The following is an 18,284-nucleotide window of genomic DNA, read 5'->3' on the forward strand; positions in this document are numbered from 1 at the left end:
GTTTCGTAAAGTGATTTACATTGTTCACTTAGGAAAGCTGAATTAGAGGCTTGTTCATTCAACTTGTACTTAATGAGCGTCGGTCTTCCGCCTGGCACTGGTTGTCAGTGAACACAGCAAACAAAGCCTGCTGTCCCCCAGGAACTTCTGTGTGTTAGCACTTCATTCCTTTTTGTTGTGAATATCTCATTGAAAGGATAGGCCACGTTGTATTTACTCACCATTTGATGAACATCTGAGCCGTTGGCAGTTTGGGGCTACCCTGAATAATGTGGCTATAAATATTTGTATAGAAGTCTGGGTGGTGACTTATGTTTCCTATTTGTTGAGTAGACACCTAGGAGTGGAATTGCCGCTAAGTTTGTGTTTAGCTTTTTAAGACGCCAGTTTACTTTTCCAGATGTGCTATTTGGTTGCACCATCTATGTTCCCACCAGCAGGGCGTTCAGTTTCTCCATGTCTTCAGCCCTTGTTCTGGTCAGGTTTCTTACTGTAGCCATCCCGGTGGGGTGCAGTGGCTCATCATGTAAACGTTCTCCTAATGACTAATGATACTGAGCATTTGTTACATAGAACACGATACTCAGCAATAAAAAAGAGGCAAACTGACAAATGCCACAACATAAAGAACCTCAAAAAGTGAAAGAAGACAAACCCAAAAGATCGTATACTATATGATTCCATTTATGGGAAAGGTCCAGAAAAGGCAACATTATAGAGATAGAAGGCAAACCCACGGTTGCTGTTGGCTGGGGATGGGAGCGGGTGACCGTATGTGCAGGAGGAAACTTTTTGATAGGGGGGAAATGATTTGGTTTGTTGTGATGATTGCATAGCTCTGTAAGTTTACTAAAAATTAAACTATATTCAAAATGGTTTCATTTTATGGTTTGTAGATTATACCTCAATAAAGCCAAGGAAAAACAATTTAAAAAATTAATGCTTAGGGGCGCCTGGGTGGTTAAGCGTCCGACTTCAGCTCAGGTCATGATCTCACAGTCCGTGGGTTCGAGCCCCATGTCGGGCTCTGTGCTGACAACTCAGAGCCTGGAGCCTGCTTCGGATTCTGTGTCTCCCTCTCTCTTTGCCCCTCCCCTGCTCATGCTCTGTCTCTCTCTGTCTCAAAAATAAATAAAAACATAAAAAAAAAATTAGCGCCTAGTTGAATTCTCAAGGAGTAATAGTAAATCCTTGAGAGCCAGAAACAGAAAAGGAATTAAAATTCATGCAGGGGGCACCTGGCGGGCTCGGCTGATGGAGGATGCAACTCTTGGCCTCGGGGCTGTGAGTTCAAGCCTCACGCTGGGTGAAGAGATTACTTAAAAATAAAATCTGAATTATAAAATTCTGTGTAAGGTAGAGAGTAGAAACTGAGAACGCCCTGAAGGTGGAGAAGGGTTGGAATATTGAAGCTGGTACTAAAGAGGCTTGGGTCTCAACTCACTCACCTATAGGAATGTCTGGGGGCTGCTAGAAGAAATTACCACAAACTGGGGGGCTGAAAACAAATTGATTCATCATTTCTGGAGGCTAGAAGTCCCGAAATCAAGGTGTGGCAAGGCCGTTCTCTCTGAGGGAGCATCTGTTCCATGCCTTTCTCTTAGCTTGTGGTATTGACAGCAGCCCCTGACATTCCTTGGCTGGTAGATGCATCACTCCAATCTGCCTCCCTTATCACATGGTGTTCTCCCTGTGACTCTGTCTCTTATAAGGACACCAGTGAAATTAGCGCTCATGCTAATGACTTCTTAATTTGTTTACATCTGAAATGGATTCCATTTCCAGTAAAGGTCACATTCATAGGTGTGGAGGATTAAGACTTAAACGTATCTTTTTGGGGTGGGGAGGGGGACACAATTCAGCCTATAAATAGCAGTTATCAGGTTTATCTTTGCCTTAATTTGAGCCACAAAACAAACCCCCCTGTGAGAGAGGGGGGCAAGGAAGGACTTCATGAAAAACTTTCTGAATGGAAAAAAAAATACTGAACAGTTCAGTGTGAAATCATACTAAATAAAAAAGGCTCATACAGATTACATAAACTTTTTAACGTGCTATATATAAAACTATGCATAGAAAGTACTCTAATAATATTTAAACATTTAAGTGCATAGGAGATTAGAAGTAATGTTAATCCTGGTTATCCGGAGTGAATATGGATGATTTACTCTATCTTCAAAATCCATCGGCGCCTTTTGATTTGTCAGAAAACCCTAACCCGAGCTCGCCTTCTTCCTGAGTCGTGGAGATCTCTAGCGCCCTCTGCTGAGGAGTCTTTCCACTTTGCGCCTCAATCTGGAAGGTGCAGGTCAATCTCCTGGGGCTCCTGTTGAAATGCAGATTCTGATTCAATGGCAGTTGGGCGGGGCCTGGATTGGGCATTTTTAACAAATTCCCAGGGAAAGCCGAAGCTGGGCAACACTCTGGCAAGGATTGAAACTGCCGGGTCATGGATAGTTAATTCTATAACAGCAACCACACAGTACCGCCGGCGCTTCAGACGCCAGGCCCGGACAGCTCCCGGGTTAACCTAAACTCAACGCCGGGGGCTGGCTGCCCTCCACCCCACCCAAGCTCCCTAGTCTCCGCCCCGCCCCGTCCCCGACCCCGCCCCTGCCCTGCCCCTCTGAGGCCCTCCCCGCGTCCTAGTTGGCTGCCCTGCTCACGTGAGCGTCGCGTCACGTGAGGCCACCGCCCAATGGCGGCGCGCGCTCGGTCCTGCCGGTGGCTGGTGCCCCAGGAGCCGGGAGAGGTGGCAGCGGGCACCATGGCCGAGAGGCCACAGTCCCCAGGCGGCGCCGTGTGCCCAGCCTCCTACCCCGACGCCCCCGCGGAGTTCCCCCCGCACCTCCAGGCCGGCGCGATGCGGCGCCGCTTCTGGGGCGTGTTCAACTGCCTGTGCGCCGGCGCGTTCGGGGCGCTGGCCGCCGCCTCCGCCAAGCTGGCCTTCGGCAGCGAGGTCGAGCCCGGGGCGCCGCTGCGGCAGGCGGGCGGGTGGGTCCGGGCGGATGGGGGGCGCTGGGGGGGCGGGGTCTGTTCGCCAGGTCAGCTGCCGAGCGCTGCAGTCAGCTGGGGCGGGGGAGCATCCTTCTATTCTAAATCCCCTCAAATCCTCGTCCCGTGTAGGCGGTAAGAGACCTGAGCCTCTTCCCTACCAGGGACCTAAACTCTGCCCTCCGACTGGGTTAGTTCGCTTTCCTGCATCCACTCTCTACCTCTCATTTTAAGCCCCTTATGCCTGGACGTTTCTCTCCTCGTAACTCAAGGTGAGAAGCCTGTTGCCCGTCTTTACTCCGTAATTAACGGGTGTTTTGACCAGTATATACCCTGCTGCCCGGAAAAATTGGGAGTTTGGGACACCTAGACATGAGAGGACAGAGAAACATTTTGGACATTCCCATCCCTGATGCCGAGAACTCCTAAACTGCCTCCCCACGCCTGCTGAAGTGTATCTCTGCCCCTCCCATCCCAAGTCACAGGCTCTCCTCTGCTGCTGGAGGGATTTCATCGCATCTGCAACCCAGGGTTAGGTCCTTACCTGGAGAGCCTACAGACTGATTCTTGGGGGGGTGGGGGGGGGGATCAGGGGGCCGGTAAGCCTGTTTAGGGCCAATCCAGTGGGAACCACTATGCTTGAAGTTAGTGTTCTGTTGGGTGTAATTCTTGAAGTGATCCAAAGCTGGACGAGTGACTCTGAACCATGAGGTTTTCTAGTCTTTTTAGTTGTGCACCAGGCCTTAGTGACTATATGAGCAGACTGCCACTGGCACAAAGAGTGCTTTTGTGAAAATTATACAAAGACACCCTTTTCCTTAAGACACTCTTTTTTCAGCAGCTGGAAAACTGTTTTAGAAATAAGAGCCTGATATTTGGATGGCCACCCCAGAGGAAGCAGCTCTGTTTGCAGGAAGGTTTCTAACTCAAAATCAAGCAAGGGTGTCTTACATATTCTTTGTGTAGGAGGCTTAATTTAAGATCCTCTCCTCCAGGCTCTCGCCTTTAAAAAAAAAAAAAGGGGGGGGGGAAAGCAAAAGAAAAAAAGGCCGCGGATTCTCCCAGTGATGTCTGGGATCAGTAGTCAGGTCGGTGGTGGCTTCCCTTCCCACAGCAGGGCTGTGTCCTGATTAAGAGCATGGAGCCACACACTGCCTGAGTTTGAATCCTGGTGACTACCACCAGCCTTTGGCTCTTTAGGCAGGGTATGTAATGCCTTAGGTTCTTTATCTGTAAAGTAAAGGTAAGGAATAAATGAGAATGCACTTGAAACGCTTGGCACAGGGCCTGGCACAGAGTGAAAAAAAAGCTCGAGGATGCCCAGCGGGACTGGCCTGAGTGTCCTGTAGCCTGCATGGGATGGGGTGGGGTGGCGGGGCATGGGCTAATTCATGCTTTACCTGATCCCAGGAAGTGAGGACTCTGCCCCTGGTTTACTCATACGACATACTGACCGATAACTGCTTGGCTGTCTCGCAGTCATCTTTTAGCACCAACAAGTGACTGGTGTTCCAGAGAAAGTACTGGTTATGGCTTAGCAGTTCACTCTTCCCAAGGACACATGGCCGGCAAGATGGCTGAAGAAGTCTCCTCGGGGTTTATTTCAGCTATAAAACGGGTGTGCCGAGCACAGCGTTAAGTGAAGTCTTGTGCAGGAAAGCTCAGGAACGGCCCACCCAGGCTCTGGTGGGATCTCAGTAGGGGCCCAGCTGCTGCCCATCAGGGCCCTGGGTGTGCTGGGAGGAAGGCTGCGGGTCTGCCTTGGCCGAGCGCAGCTGCAGTGACACTCTCTCCCGCAGGTGAACATGGTCTTCTGCATCTTAGGCATTATCGTGATGGCCACCACCAATTCTCTCATGTGGACGTTCTTTAGCCGGGGCCTCAGTTTCTCCATGTCTTCGGCCATTGCATCTGTCACGGTGACTTTTTCAAACATCCTCAGCTCGGTGAGTAGCCTGCGGGTACAGTCAGTACCCCTGTCCCAAACCTGGGTCCTGGGAGGGTCCTGGGTGAGTTGGGGAACCCACCCTCCCAGATAGGAGGAAAGACAAGAGCTGAAGCAGAGATTGGGCTGTGGCTTGAGCCCTGGTGGCTGCTCCTCTGATCTCGAACTTGGTAGAATCCTCAAGTGTTAGCTGGGAGTGAAGGCCAAGTGTAAAAAAAAAAAAAAAAGCCCACCTGCCTGCTGCCCCTTCAGGCTGCAGCCCTCATGCTGATGTCTCTGTAACCTCTGTGCAAGCTGTCTCCTAGGGGTCTGTAAACTTGAGCGTGAGACGTGGAGGGTGGACGCTCTTTCCTCCGACAGCCTGATGTCAACCAGGTGGGGCTGAGCCCAGTCAGTCCTGCCGTCGAGGGAGGGAGGACGTGGCAGGCCTGTTTGGATCAGCAAACACCAGGCACCGGCTGTGTGCTGGGCCTTCGCTGCTGGCCTCTGCAAATCTTTCTTGCGCACTTTGCTCGGGGCCAATGCTGCAAGGAAGGTACACTCCCCCCACCTCTCCGGGCGAGCCAGAAATGGATAGTGCCTTGCGGAAGGTGACAGCTGGGTTTCAGGCTCCAGACCTCCAGCTCCAGACCTTTCCTCCTGCCCCAGGAGGGAAGTCAGGCACGGGGGGAGTGAGGTTGTGCCTGCCCGCCGTGGTCAAGTCCTGCGGGCACGTGTCTACTTGGCCTCACAGCGGTCTCTGTCCCACAGGCCTTCCTGGGCTTTGTGTTGTATGGAGAGTGCCAGGAGGTCTTGTGGTGGGGAGGTGTGTTCCTCATCCTGTGCGGACTCAGCCTGATCCACAGGAAGCTGCCACCAAGCGGGAAGGCCCCTCCACACAAGCAACAGTGACATCGGTTGACTGGACGGACCGGCTGGAGAGACAACGTGGCGGCCCGAGGAACGGGCTGGCGTGCGGGGACCACTTCCCAGGGTGATCTGGGCGTGCAGCCATCTGAGCGTCAGCCAGAGGAAGGCGCCCCCGAGGGAAGCAGGCCTCTGCCCTGGCAGCCTGGAGTGTGGCCAGCCGGAGCTTCTGGATCAGGAAGGACATCCACAGTTGTGTTCTGCCCGGAGCCCTGAGGACACCCGCACAGTGCTTTTGATTCTCACGCTCCTGGGCCCACCCAGTGCCCCTTGGCAGATGCTGGAGACCCCGGGGTTGGTCTGCTTGGTGTATGGACTTGAGACCACGCTGTAATCGTTGTCCTGTCGCGTCGCATTGGAATCCGTTGCTGGTGGAGCTTTCTGACGGCTTCACGCCGATGTATCAGGACACCTGTGTGGCCCTTCTGCAGTACGGCAAAGGAAGGAAAACTGGATTAATAAACACTTGTTTTTGTCAGTCAAAAGGAGCGGGTGTGAAATCTTTATTCTTTCCTGCCTTTCCCCCGCCCCTCCTTTCCTAATTTTTTGGAGTGCGAGGGAGCAGCCTAGGTGAGCTGCAGTTCTTGGAATGGAGTTAAGAGCTGCCCCCGCCTCCCGCCCATCCCGGGCCTGGGGCCCATGCGCTCTACTGTCTGTGAGCTGGAGCACACGGTTCCTTCCTGATGTCACCCAGGCTGGTGCCCTTCACGTTCGGGAGGGTCTGTCCATTTTCTTGGTACACAAGGAGGAACACCTGACCTTCCTCTGGGGACCTACTGTTATTTTACTTGTTAGGAAAGGAAACTGGCCCAGCTGCTGCTCCCACACCCCCATTTCCCCTTTAGGCCCCGTCTGTCCTTTGGTTTTCTTTCCCAGATCCCCGTGACTTGTTTGTTTCTTACACAGTGTGTAATTCCTAGTTCAGCGCGGCCTGTGTGCTGCCTCACCTTCTCTTGTGCATAGCTTCACGTGCGATGCTCACCTGCTCGAGTTCTCTGGGGGGCTCCCCTGGTGTCCCAGCGCCCCCTTCAGCTCTCCTGAGGCTGACCACCTCCACGTCTTCTTCAGACATTCCCTGGAGTGGAGAGGGACTTGGTGGGGGGCGGGGGCGGGGGCGGGGAACGAGGCTGTCCCCTCCTTCCCGCCCGCATAGCACCCTCACTGCCCTCCTCTATTGCTCATTGCACAGGTGACAGATGTGCTTCCTAACATTGTTTTGTGGCTCTTACTGAGTGGGATCTGGCATTAGCCCAGCTCTCCAGTTCTCTCTCGGTGCCTCCTTAGTCCCCCTGCACCTACCGTGTTTGAGTTGCCCCAAATATTCGCATCTCAACAGTTCTCGAGTCCACCGTGTCCAGCCCTGCTTCCATGCTTGGTGTTTTGCAGGAATAGGAAAGCCCATCCTAAAATTCGTATCAACCCTCAAGGGACCCCCAGGTAGCCCAAACAGTCTTGAGAAAGGACAGCAGGGTTGGAGGACTTACACATCCCTGATTCCACAACTTACAACAACGCTGCATAATGAAAACGGTATAGTAACTGGCATACGGACAGGAACCAAGGGTACAGAATAAAGAACCCAGAAATAAGCCATTTGAGAAGACTTGACATTGAAATGTCAAGACCATTCAATGGGAAAAGGCAGCCTTTTCCACAACCGGTGCTGGGAAAACTGGATCTCTGCGTGCAAAAGAGTGAACGTGTGGACCCTTCCTTGTCACCAGGCGAAGGACTTGAACAGGCATCTCTCCAAAGGAGATCTACAAATGGCCAAGAGGCCTGTGGAAGACGCTCAGCATCATGAGCCACTAGGGAACTGCAAATCTAAACCACAGTGAGATGCCACCTCGTGCCCATTAGGACGGCTACCACAAAACCAAAAATGAAACGAGCAAAACCGAAAATGACAAGCATTGGTGACAGTGGAGAAATTGGAGCCCTTGTGCGTTGCTGGCGGGAATGCGATCTGGTAACAGCCACCATATTGGCAGTTCCCCAAAAAGCTGAACAATTGTGTGAGTCCAGCAATTCCAGGTCTAGGGAGATACCCCAAAGCACTGAAAGCAGAGACTCAAACAGCTACTTGTATACCAATGTTCATAGCAACACTAACAGTCATCAGAAGGTGGAAACAATTCAAATGTCCCAGCAGCAGAAGGATGGACAAACGAAATACGGTGTATACATACAACAGGTTATTCAGCCTTAAAAACGAACAAAGATCGGGGCGCCTGGGTGGCTCCGTCGGTTAAGCGTCCGACTTCTGCTCAGGTCATGATCTCGCGGTTCGTGGGTTCAAGCCCTACCTCGGGCTCTGTGCTGACAGCTCAGAGCCTGGAGCCTGCTTCCGATTCTGTGTCCCCCCCCCCCCCGCCCCTCCCCTGCTCATGCTCTGTCTCTCTCAAAAATAAATAAAAACATTAAAAAGAAAAAAAAAAAGGAATGAAGATGTAACACAGGGGCTACAGTGAAGATGAACTTGGAAACATTTTGCTAAGTTAAATAAGCCAGACGCAAAATGACAAATATTGTATGATCCCACTTATGTGAGGCATCCAGAACAGGCAAATTCATAGAGGCAGGAAGTACACTGGGGGCTGCTCAAGGACTGGGAGGAGGGAGGGTGGGGAGTTAGTGTTTAATGGGGACAAAGCTTCTGTTCAAAAAAGTTATGGAGACGGATGGTAGTGATTGTTGCACAACATTGTGGATGTACTTAATGCCACTGAATTGTAACTTAAAACTGGCAAATGTTACGTTGATGTGTATCTGTCCACAATTGAAAAAACAGGACAAAACAGAGAAAAGAGGGAATGGTAGGAGGAGGAATTAGAGACAGCTAGTGGTGAAGGCTCTTTCAACAAGTTTTTCCACAAAGGGGCAGTAGATGGCAGGGAAGATGGGGACAAGAGAGGGAGGGTTGTTTGGTTTTATTTTTGGTTGTGAGAGGAGAAATAGCATATTTAGGTAGGCTAATGGCAGTGATCTATCAGTGAGAAGACTGAAGGTGCAGGGAGGGAGCTGTTTAAAAAAATTTTTTTTAGTATTTATTTATTGTGGAGAGAGACAGAGACAGAGCTTGAGTCGGGGAGGGGCAGAGCGAGAGGGAGACACAATCCGAAGCAGGCTCCGGGCTCCAAGCTGTCAGCACAGAGCTCGATGTGGGGCTCGAACCCACAGACGGTGAGCTCATGACCTGAGCCAAAGTCAGATGCCCATCCGACTGAGCCACCCAGGCGCCCCAGGAGGGGGAACTGTTTAAAGAACAGTGAGCCTAGGGGCACCTGGGTGGCTCATTTGGTTAAGCATCCAGCTCTTGATTTTAGCTGGGGTCATGATCTCATGGTTCGTGAGTTTGAGCCGCACATTGGGCTCTGCACTAACCATGGAGCCTGCTTGGGATTCTCCCTGTCTCTCTCTCTCTGCCCCTCCCCCACTCACACTGTCTCTCCCTCCCTCTTTCTCTCTCTCTCTCTCAAAATAAATAAAATAAACCTAAAATTAAAAAAAAAAAAAAAAAAGAGCACTGAGCCCAAGCTGGAGCTGGTGAGCTGGGGTCCGATGCTCAAGTGAGGGTTGGCTTAGCAAGGAATGCGGACATCTCACTGCAGAGGTCAGGAACGGCCGTCCGTGGGCAGAGAGCCAGGTAGGTGGCTGGACGTGGTTGGAAGGGGCTCGTAGAAGTTCTTTTCTCAAAGTTCCCCAAACTTTAAGTCATTAAGAAAAAGACAGGACACCTCAAGAGAAAACTGGGCAAGGCGTATGAATTGATAATTCATAGAAGACGAAGATTGAACAGCTCATAAACAGACACAATGCGTCAATCTCACTGGTAATAGGGAAACGCAAAATAAGACCACAGTGAGGAAAAAAAAGAAAGGCATGCCAGAGGCTGACAATACTTGCAAAACATCTATCCTGTAAAGGACTGGTCTCCAGCGTTGGGGTGGGGGTGGGAGGGGGTTTGTGCTGTGTGAGGCTCCCTTTCCGCAGGGCTTGGTCCAGTAACCTCACCACCCACCTTGCAGTGGTCTGGCGTGCAATGCCTCTGTGGGCTCACAGGAGCAGCACTGCATTTGTTTTTCCAACGCCTCTCGAAGGTCACATCATTCCAGGGACCTGGGTAATGGTGGTAGGCATGGTTAGATGTTCCTAAAAGAGATCGTGCCGTTCACGACATTGAGACACCTGGTTACTATTTAGAGAAAAATAAAGCAGGGTTCCTACCTCATGCCTTATTCCGCCATAAATTCCAGAAGGGTCAAAGATGAAACTGTAAAGGAGAGGAAAATGAAGGCGTGTGTGAAAAGTAATCTTGGCGCGAAGATGTTTCCAAGGAAACAGGAAACCCAGAAACAAAGGGGAAGATAAACCGACTCCATAAAAGTTAAAAAAAAAAAAAAATGGATGTGTAGCAAAACTCAGAGTCAGAAGGTAATGAATATTCTGAAGTCTAAAAAGAGCTCCTGTGGATCTATAGGAACGTGACCCACACTCCAAAAGATAAGGGCGCAGTATTAGGTAGCCGAGAGTATTCTATGAAAAGATACTCAGTCTTACTTGTGATGGGGGGCGGGCGGTGGTAATGGAATAAAATTGAAACAACATTGAGATTGCTTATCTATCTATCTATCTATCTATCTATCTATCCATCCATCCATCCATCTATCTATCAGACTGGCCACAATGAAAAGTTTGGGAGTGGCCAGGGTTTGGTTGGTTGGTTGGTTTTTAAAGGCATCTTCCCATGTTTTTATGGGAGCCACTGGCACAGTCTCTGGAAGGCTCTTTCAGCATGTACTGAAATTCCAGGTGCATGTATCCTGTGACCCAGCAGTTGACTTTGGAAGATTTATGTCACAGATGTTGTCACCCGCAAGTGCAAAGACGTGTGCGAGGAAGTGACGTATGAGGTCTGGAACAACTTCAAGGCCCACCCAGAGGCAGTAGTGGCCGCTGAAGAGAATGACATCTACTTGGATGGTTAAGAAATCAACTCCAAGGTATGTTTTAGCGGGGGAAGGAAAAGAGAGCTCGTACAGGATGGGATGTTGAGAAAGCTCCTGCTTATGGCAGTCAATGTCTATGGCAGAGGAAACTGGAAAGATACTTTATACTGGTGGCCTCTGGAGAGAGGGCCTGAGGGTCTGGGGTGGGAGAGACTTAGTTTTTACAGTGGGTATTGATCACTTTCCATCCTGTCTGGAATCTCTTTGATTCCTAAATAAAAGGATTCAAGGGGCGCCTGGGTGGCTCAGTCAGTTAAGTGACCGACTTCGGCTCAGGTCATGATCTCAGGGCTCGTGAGTTCAAGCCCTTGCGTTGGGCTCGCCGCTCTCAGCACAGAGCCTGCTTCGGATCATCTGTCCCCCTTTCTCTCTGCCCCTCCCCTGCTTGCGCTCTCTCAAAAATAATAAAACATTAAAAAAAATCATTCTAAAACACCCCAGGATCTCCGATAGCTGGCAGAGTTGGCAGTGGCCCCTGCCTCTTCCCAGTGGGACAAACAGGTGAAGCCGCTTGCCCCAGGTCGCCCACGGCAAGTGAGCCCTTCCATCTGAGGCAGAGCCCGGCAAGGGCTAAGCAGGCAGCAGCAAAGCAGATGGGGACACGTGACACGACACGTGTGGCAGAGGCCCCGACAAAGTGTTTCACAAGAGGGAGGCCCGGTTCCCTCAGGGGGATCAGGGAGGGCACGGAGAGCAGGGGGCACAGGAGAGTCATCCACATTGAGCAGAAAATTAAACCTGGGAATTCGGGGCAGAGGAGGCCTTGAGGCCTCCCCGGAAGGGGAGGCAGCTGGGGAGGCAGCTGGTGGGGGGGGGAAAGGCTGCAGATCTTGGGGCCCCAGGAACCAGAAGGCAGGTGAGGAGCCTTGGGGGTGGGCACTGGGCCGGTGCCTCACTGATGCTGCCTTGTACCGTTCACCAATTGTTCGGCAGGTTGTAGGTTTTCTCCCCCAGCTGGCATCTGAACCACACACAATAGTGTTGTTCCGGTCGTGACAGTGCTATTCCTGGTCAACCCGTCAAAACTGTCAAGAAATACACATTTGCCGATGTCTATTCTGAGTGCAGGTTAAGTAGGCTCCATGCCCAGCACAGAGCCCAACTCGGGGCTTGAACTCAGGACTTAGGATCAAGACCTGAGTTGAGATCAAGAGCTGGATGCTTAACCGACTGAGCCACCCAGGTGCCCCTTGAAGGCAGGTTTTCAGGTCTGACCTGAGCTTAGAACCCAGCCTCTCCCAGTGGCCCCGCCTCTCCCAGCCTCAGCTTCCCCAGCTGCCAATGGTGTTTACACAGAAGGTCCCCCCCTGCTTCTGGCTGGGCTTCAGTTTGGGTGAGCAAATTATTCCAGTTCCCCCCGGACATTCCTGGTTTTAGGACTAAGCATGCTGTGTCCCAGGAAACCCTCAGTCCTGGGCAGACAGGAGGGCTGGTCACCAAAGTCCACTCGGTTCACGAAACTCCGTTTGCCCAGAGCAGCGGTACTCAGGCAGCTTGGTTTCATGTCTCCTTTACACACTTACAAATTATTGAAGACCCCAGTCAGCTTGTGGTTATGACGTTTCTACCTGCAAATTTTTACCATTTCCGAAATGTAAATTGAGAAGGTAAATTATTTTTAATGTTTATTTACTTTTGAGAGAGATGGAGACAGAATGCGAGGGAGGAAGGGGCAGAGAGAGAGGGAGACACAGAATCCGAAGCAGGCTCCAGGCTCCGGGCTGTCAGCACAGAGCCCGACGCGGGGCTCGAACTCACAAGCTGTGAGATCATGACCTGAGCCGAAGTTGGATGCTCAACCGACTGAGCCACCCAGGTGCTCTGTAAACTGAGAAGTTTAAAAAAATATTTATTTTCTTCTGAGAGAAGAATAATAAATTCTCCGCCCATTATATAAATAACGTATTTTTATGAAAAACAGCTATATTTTTTCGGAAGCCTAAAATGTAGAGAAGAGAGTAGCATTGTTTTACATTTCTGTAAATCTTGTTAATATCTGGCTTAGTAGAATTCAGCTGGGTTTTCCCAATTGCTTTTGCATTCAGTTGTGTTTTTTTAAATGTTTGTTTTTGAGAGAGAGGGAGACAGAGAGTGGGTGAGGGGCAGAGAGAGAGGGAGACAGAGAATCCCAAGCAGGCTCCGCACCGTCAGCACAGAGCACAACTCAGGGCTCGAACTCACGAACTGTGGGGTCACGCACGCCGTGAGCTGAAACCAAGAGTCGGATGTTTAACCGACTGAGCCACCCGGGCGCCCCCTGCATTCAGTCCTTGAGATGCATTTTTTTTTTCTGGTTGAAATCTATGAAGAAAATCTGACCTCACTCAGATACGGAGATGAAAAAGGCAGGAATATTTCCACAGCCTTTTCACATAACGGGTGTTCTTTGATACTGTCCCCATGTGCAGTGGCAGTTTCTTAAAGCCGATGGCAGTGTGGACTCTGAGCCACATCACTGTACCCTTGAGGGGATGACCAGAAAGAGGCAGCTCTTGGGATTATTGTGCAAAGACTCGCAGGCCTCTAGACTCCGGGGAGCCCCGGCCACACTGAGAACGCTCTCCAGGGGCCCGCGGGGACTCTAGCCACGTGGTTGTGCTTGCATGTGGGTGGCCGGCCGACGAGTGTCCATCGCTGGGTGAGTCTGAAGTGCTCCCTCTGCCAGGCGGCTGTGAGCGTGTGCTCTGTAAACGGTGGGGGCTCTCGTTCCCCACGGCCGGCCGGCTCATCCCAGTTAGAGGCTGCTGACCTGCCCTGACCGCCGGGTCTTTCCGTGTCCACGGAAAGAAGTGCCTGTTCCTTCCCCCCCGCGCTGGCACATTCTGGCGACCGGAGGCTCGGTCGTCTCATTTTGGGGGGTTGTTAGGAGGTTCGGCCGCATATAACAAGTTCCCGCTACAGTGCTTGACACGGCCGGGGCCCGTTGGTGGCCTGTTCCCGGGTGGCGCTCACCAGCGTTGGGGTTTGGGAAGCAGCGGGCTGAGCCCACTCTGCTTGCTTCAGAGATGAGGAAACCAGCCCAGAGAGATGGGGCCAGTGGCCCAAGGCTGCCCAGCAAGGCGGTGGTTGAGTCCGTTCTACTGACTCCCGGCGCAGTGCTCCCTCGGGACGTCCGCCAAGCCCAGCCCTGCAGGCTGTGAGCCAAGCAGGAGCAACCAGAACGCCCAGGTGTCGCAAGAGTCACGTCCAAGTTTAGGTGACAGAAGATGAGGTCACGAGGTTGGGAATCTCTGAACCCCAGCTGACCTCCGAGGTCCTCTGCTGGGGGCCCGACGACTTTCCCCTGTCAGGTGCCCCGTTACCGCTACTGCTCCTTCACCGTGAGAAATGTGTGACCGCGAGCGGGCCTGCTGGGTTGGCTGTGGAGTCACGGCCACCAGCTGGGGCTTCTGGTCGTGACTGTCTAACTAGGGCTCCCACTGTGGGCGGGGGAAACTGGATGCAGCAGTTAGGGCGTCAGTTTCCCGCTGCCCCGCAACAAATTACCCGCGAGGGCAGTGCTTTCAAACCACAACCCTGTGGCTTCTCACCAGGACTCCATCAAGGCCCCTCACGGCCTGCAGGCCTCTCAGGGTTGGGGGGTGGGGGACCCCGGCCCAGGCTGCCTGCACGCCGCTGCGGCAGGCCTCGGTCTCTCACCCCGTGGGCCTCTCCCCAGGACAGGCCCCCACCAGGCGTCGGCCCATCAGAGCCGAGAGCGAGGGTGGCCACACCCAGGGCGGAAGCCGAAGGCTCCTTGTAACCTAACCTCAGAGGTGACATTCACCACTTTTCCTGCATTTTGTTTAGAAGCGAGGCACCGGGGCGTTCCACAGGCAGGAGGCTGCCCAGCACACCTGGAAGAGGGATTCGCTTTGTTTTGCAGGAACTAGAATCGTCCATTGGGATTTCTGAAAGTGTGAGTATCACTGGGGCTCAGCCTCACCTTCCACCTCCCTCTCCCTGAATTGCTCTGTCATCAGCATGGGGCCTGGAGGCACAGGGCAGGGACAGGTGGGGTGGGCCACTAGGCGGGACAGGAGGGCACCTGCAGCCAGAGAAGAGAGGTGCCTGGGTCCTCAGTTAAGATGGTGTGTGTGTCCCTCTTCAGCCGGACCCTCTGTCCGTCTCTCTCCCGTGTATTTGTGTCCCTTCTGACCACTCCCAGGCGTGGGGTGGCGCTCGTTCCCTCTGAATCAGGAGAGGTGGACCGTGTCGTCCAGCCGCGCTGCCTGACAGGACCCTGGAGGCCCAGGCCGCACTGTCTTTTGAGGCTCCTTATAAATTAAAACCAAACGACCTCCAAAACAGGCTTCAGGAACTGTGCCATATTGTAAAAGCCCGAATTTAACAAACTGGTATCTTTATATATATACATAATTTTTTTTTAAGTTTATTTCTTTATTTTGAGAGACAGACGCAGCGTGAGGGAAGGGCAGAGAGAGAGAATCCCAAGCAGGCTCCGAGCTGGCAGTGCACAGCCCGACTCAGGGCTCGAGCCCACGAAGCTGTGAGATCATGACCTGAGCTGAAACCAAGAGTCGGACACTAAACTGACTGAGCCACCCAGACGCCCCATAAACTGGTGTCTTTAATATTCAGGAGACAGAGGGAAGCGTGACTGTGGTTTTCACCAGGCCTGATGGAGTTTGCAAAGAACTTTCATGCTCCGGACAGAAGGGGGAGGAGTGTGGTCGAACCCAGGCCACGGGTTCAGAGATTTGTGACAAGTGTCATTTTAGTCCTGTACTTGCCTGTACAGCCTTTTTTAGAGATTACGTCAAAAGTCTACATTAGGACCCTCTGCTCATTTATTTTTGCATTTATATAGCACTTACTATGTGTCGCGTACTGTTGTAAGTGCTTTTCAAAGAGGAACTCAGGGCACCTGGGTGGCTTTCTCGGTTGAGCATCCGACTTCGGCTCAGGTCATGATCTCACACTTCGTGGGTTTGAGCCCCACATTGGGCTCTGTGCTGACATCTCAGAGCCTGGAGCCTGCTTCCGATTCTGCGTTTCCCTCTCTCTCTCTGCCCCTCCCCCACTCATGCTCTGCCTCTCTCACTCTCAAAAATAAACATAAAAGAATAATAATAAAAGAGGGACTCAAGTGGCTTTGCCCTTTCTCTGGTTTCCATAAAGTGGAAGAACGTCCAGCCGGGACGCAATCAGGGTTTGGGAGAGATGCGGGCCACTCCCAGTTAATTTCCAAAATAGAAGATGCCCAAATAGGTATAAACATTTTAACGATCACCATTTCGCGGAGGAGGAAACTGAGGCACAGAACGTGAGCATCTGTCCCAGGTCACACGGTGAGTGTGTGCACAGGCCCTCCTGGGCGCCCTGCCCGTCCGGACAAGCCACGCCCTCCATGTGTTCTGCGATGCTCTGGGGAGCCACACTGGGCGGGGGTGCCAGGCTGGGCTGGCAACCCCTTGTGCCACTGGGGTGGACGCTGATGCCCACCCCTCACGCGTGCGTCAGATGGACGTGCTCGCCAGGAATTGGTCCGGGAGCGACCAGAGGCGCCTGGCTGGTACCTGTGGGCGGGCGGTGCCCTAGGCTTTACCCAGTGTTCTCCGGGACCTTGAGCACAGGTCGGCAGGACACCAGGAGGGAGAGGAGGGGAGAGGCCCCAGGAGTGGGGCTCCCAGCACCCCCAGTCGCTGCTCACCCCGCCTGGCATTTCTGTGCTGAGAGCGTGGGGTCCCCACCCCAGCACGCACTGAATCCACCTATGATCCAGCCCACGACGTGAGAAGAACCTCAGAGAGGACACCCACCGGAGCGAGAGGAGAGAAACTGCAGACCCTGTCGGGTAGGGGCCCGCCCCCTCCCTCCCTTTCCTCCCTCTCCCAGGAATCTTCCAGCACAAACCCAGACCCTCCCCACCCCCAAGACTCGTGGAGGCCCCAACCGCTCCCAGAGACTGACCCAAGTTGTACACAGGTGTCCACTGCTCCTGAAATGCAGTATTTTCCACAAGCAGATCAGCTGGAGGTGTGCGTACAGGCAGCGTCCCGGACCGGTGCCCTTGCCCCCAGCGGTGGAGGCTGGGAATCTGCACTGAATGAAGGGACGTGCTCCCCTTTGCAGGAAGGCCTCACGGGGGAACGGCCACGGGTGGGGGCCCCAGGCCGGCTTGTGAATTTGCCGGATCTGCTGCTTCGGTTCCATCTTCTACCCTCCAGCCCCTCTCGGCCCAGCAAGTACCGTTTACTCCAGCACCCCTGGGTCCTCCCCATCCACTGCTCCCCGGGACTAACGCTGCCTTTGGGACCCTGGGGGCCTCCACCTCAGGGCGCAGAAAGATCAGGTCAGTCAAGGGGATTCCAACTTTGAGTAGCCTGGGAGAAGAGCATTTTAAACAAGGTGCCCCTTGGGGGCCCCTGGGTGGCTCAGTCGGTTAAGCGGCTGACTCTTGATTTTGGCTCAGGTCTTGATCTCAAGGTTCTCGAGTTTGAGCCCCGCATCGGGCTCTGTGCTGACAGCTCAGAGCCCTCTTGGGATCTTCTGTCCCCTTCTGCTCTTCCCCAATTCGTTCTCTCTCTCTCAACAAAACAAACATTAAAAAACAAACAAACAAGGTGCCCTTTCCTGACCTTGGGGTAAAGCAGATACCCCCCAAGGGGCACCCCACTTGAAGCCTCCCACCTTGCCCACCCGTGCCCCAGTGGGTCTGGAAGCATGGCCAGCAGACCGTTCAGGAGCCCACCCTGAGGCGCCCAGGTCTCCAGACGGGCTCTTGCAGGGCGTGGGCCGGCCCAGCTTGGGAGCCTTGGGCAGGCGCAGGGGAGGGAGACCCCCGTGGCCAGCAGGTCCCCCTTCCCTTGAGCGGGGGTCTGTTCTGGGGTGGGGGGCAGGTTCGTCTTCCCGGGAGGAGGTACCTCCTCGTGTGGACTGAAAGCCCTTCTTCGTTCACCGGAGGTGCTCCTTGGTGTTGTGCCCTCCAGAGACTTGCTCAGATGATCAATATGCTTTTAATTAAAACTCTGCTTCAAGATGACTGTGTGGTCCCCTGGGTCATTTTCTTCTTTCTGCCAACAAGTTTCTTAAAGTATCTTGTGCTGGGCATCACGTGGGCCCTTGGGGAGCCATCTGATCCTCTGAATTTCCCGGGCCAAGGGCCTCTTGAGAGGTTGGGCTTTCTTTTTTTCTCTTTTTTAATACTTATTTGAGAGAGAGAGCAAGCAGGGGAGGGGCAGAGAGAGAAAGAATCCCAAGCAGGCTCAGCACAGAGCATGATGCTGGCTCGAACCCACGAACTGTGAGATCATGACCTGAGCTGAGTCGGACGCTCAATCTACTGAGCCCCTCAGTCTCCCTGGTCGGGCTTCTTTATTGAGCCTTATTCAGGACGCCCCGCCCCTCTCTCAGAGGCTGTAACCCTAGCAGACACATTCTGGCAGAGTCATGTGTTGAATGAGTGTCTTTTAGTGTGTAATCTGCAT

The 18,284-nt window shown here is 52.9% G+C and overlaps 1 protein-coding gene across 7 annotated transcripts; it reads left to right on the forward strand.

Annotated features, from left to right (window-relative positions):
• The first annotated feature begins 2,699 nt into the window (after window positions 1-2,699).
• On the forward strand, window positions 2,700-17,286 carry TMEM42 (transmembrane protein 42). Of its 7 annotated transcripts, none has more exons than XR_006214751.1 (5): window positions 2,700-2,959; window positions 4,794-4,940; window positions 10,658-10,848; window positions 14,644-14,752; window positions 16,431-17,286. XR_006214751.1 is itself a non-coding variant. In XM_042978725.1 (3 exons), exons 1-3 carry the CDS (start codon window positions 2,768-2,770, stop codon window positions 5,828-5,830), a joined length of 480 nt encoding a protein of 159 aa, XP_042834659.1. In that variant the 5' UTR covers window positions 2,700-2,767; the 3' UTR covers window positions 5,831-6,333. The 7 variants fall into 7 exon arrangements, 3 of the variants coding, with proteins under 3 accessions (XP_042834659.1, XP_042834658.1, XP_042834657.1); XR_006214753.1 differs by lacking the exon at window positions 16,431-17,286 and adding an exon at window positions 14,945-15,262; XR_006214752.1 differs by lacking the exon at window positions 16,431-17,286 and having other exon boundaries at window positions 14,644-15,262.
• The last annotated feature ends 998 nt before the right edge of the window (window positions 17,287-18,284 follow it).

This window comes from Panthera tigris, chromosome A2 (assembly GCF_018350195.1).
Source record: "Panthera tigris isolate Pti1 chromosome A2, P.tigris_Pti1_mat1.1, whole genome shotgun sequence".
NCBI classification, from domain to species: Eukaryota; Metazoa; Chordata; class Mammalia; order Carnivora; family Felidae; genus Panthera; species Panthera tigris.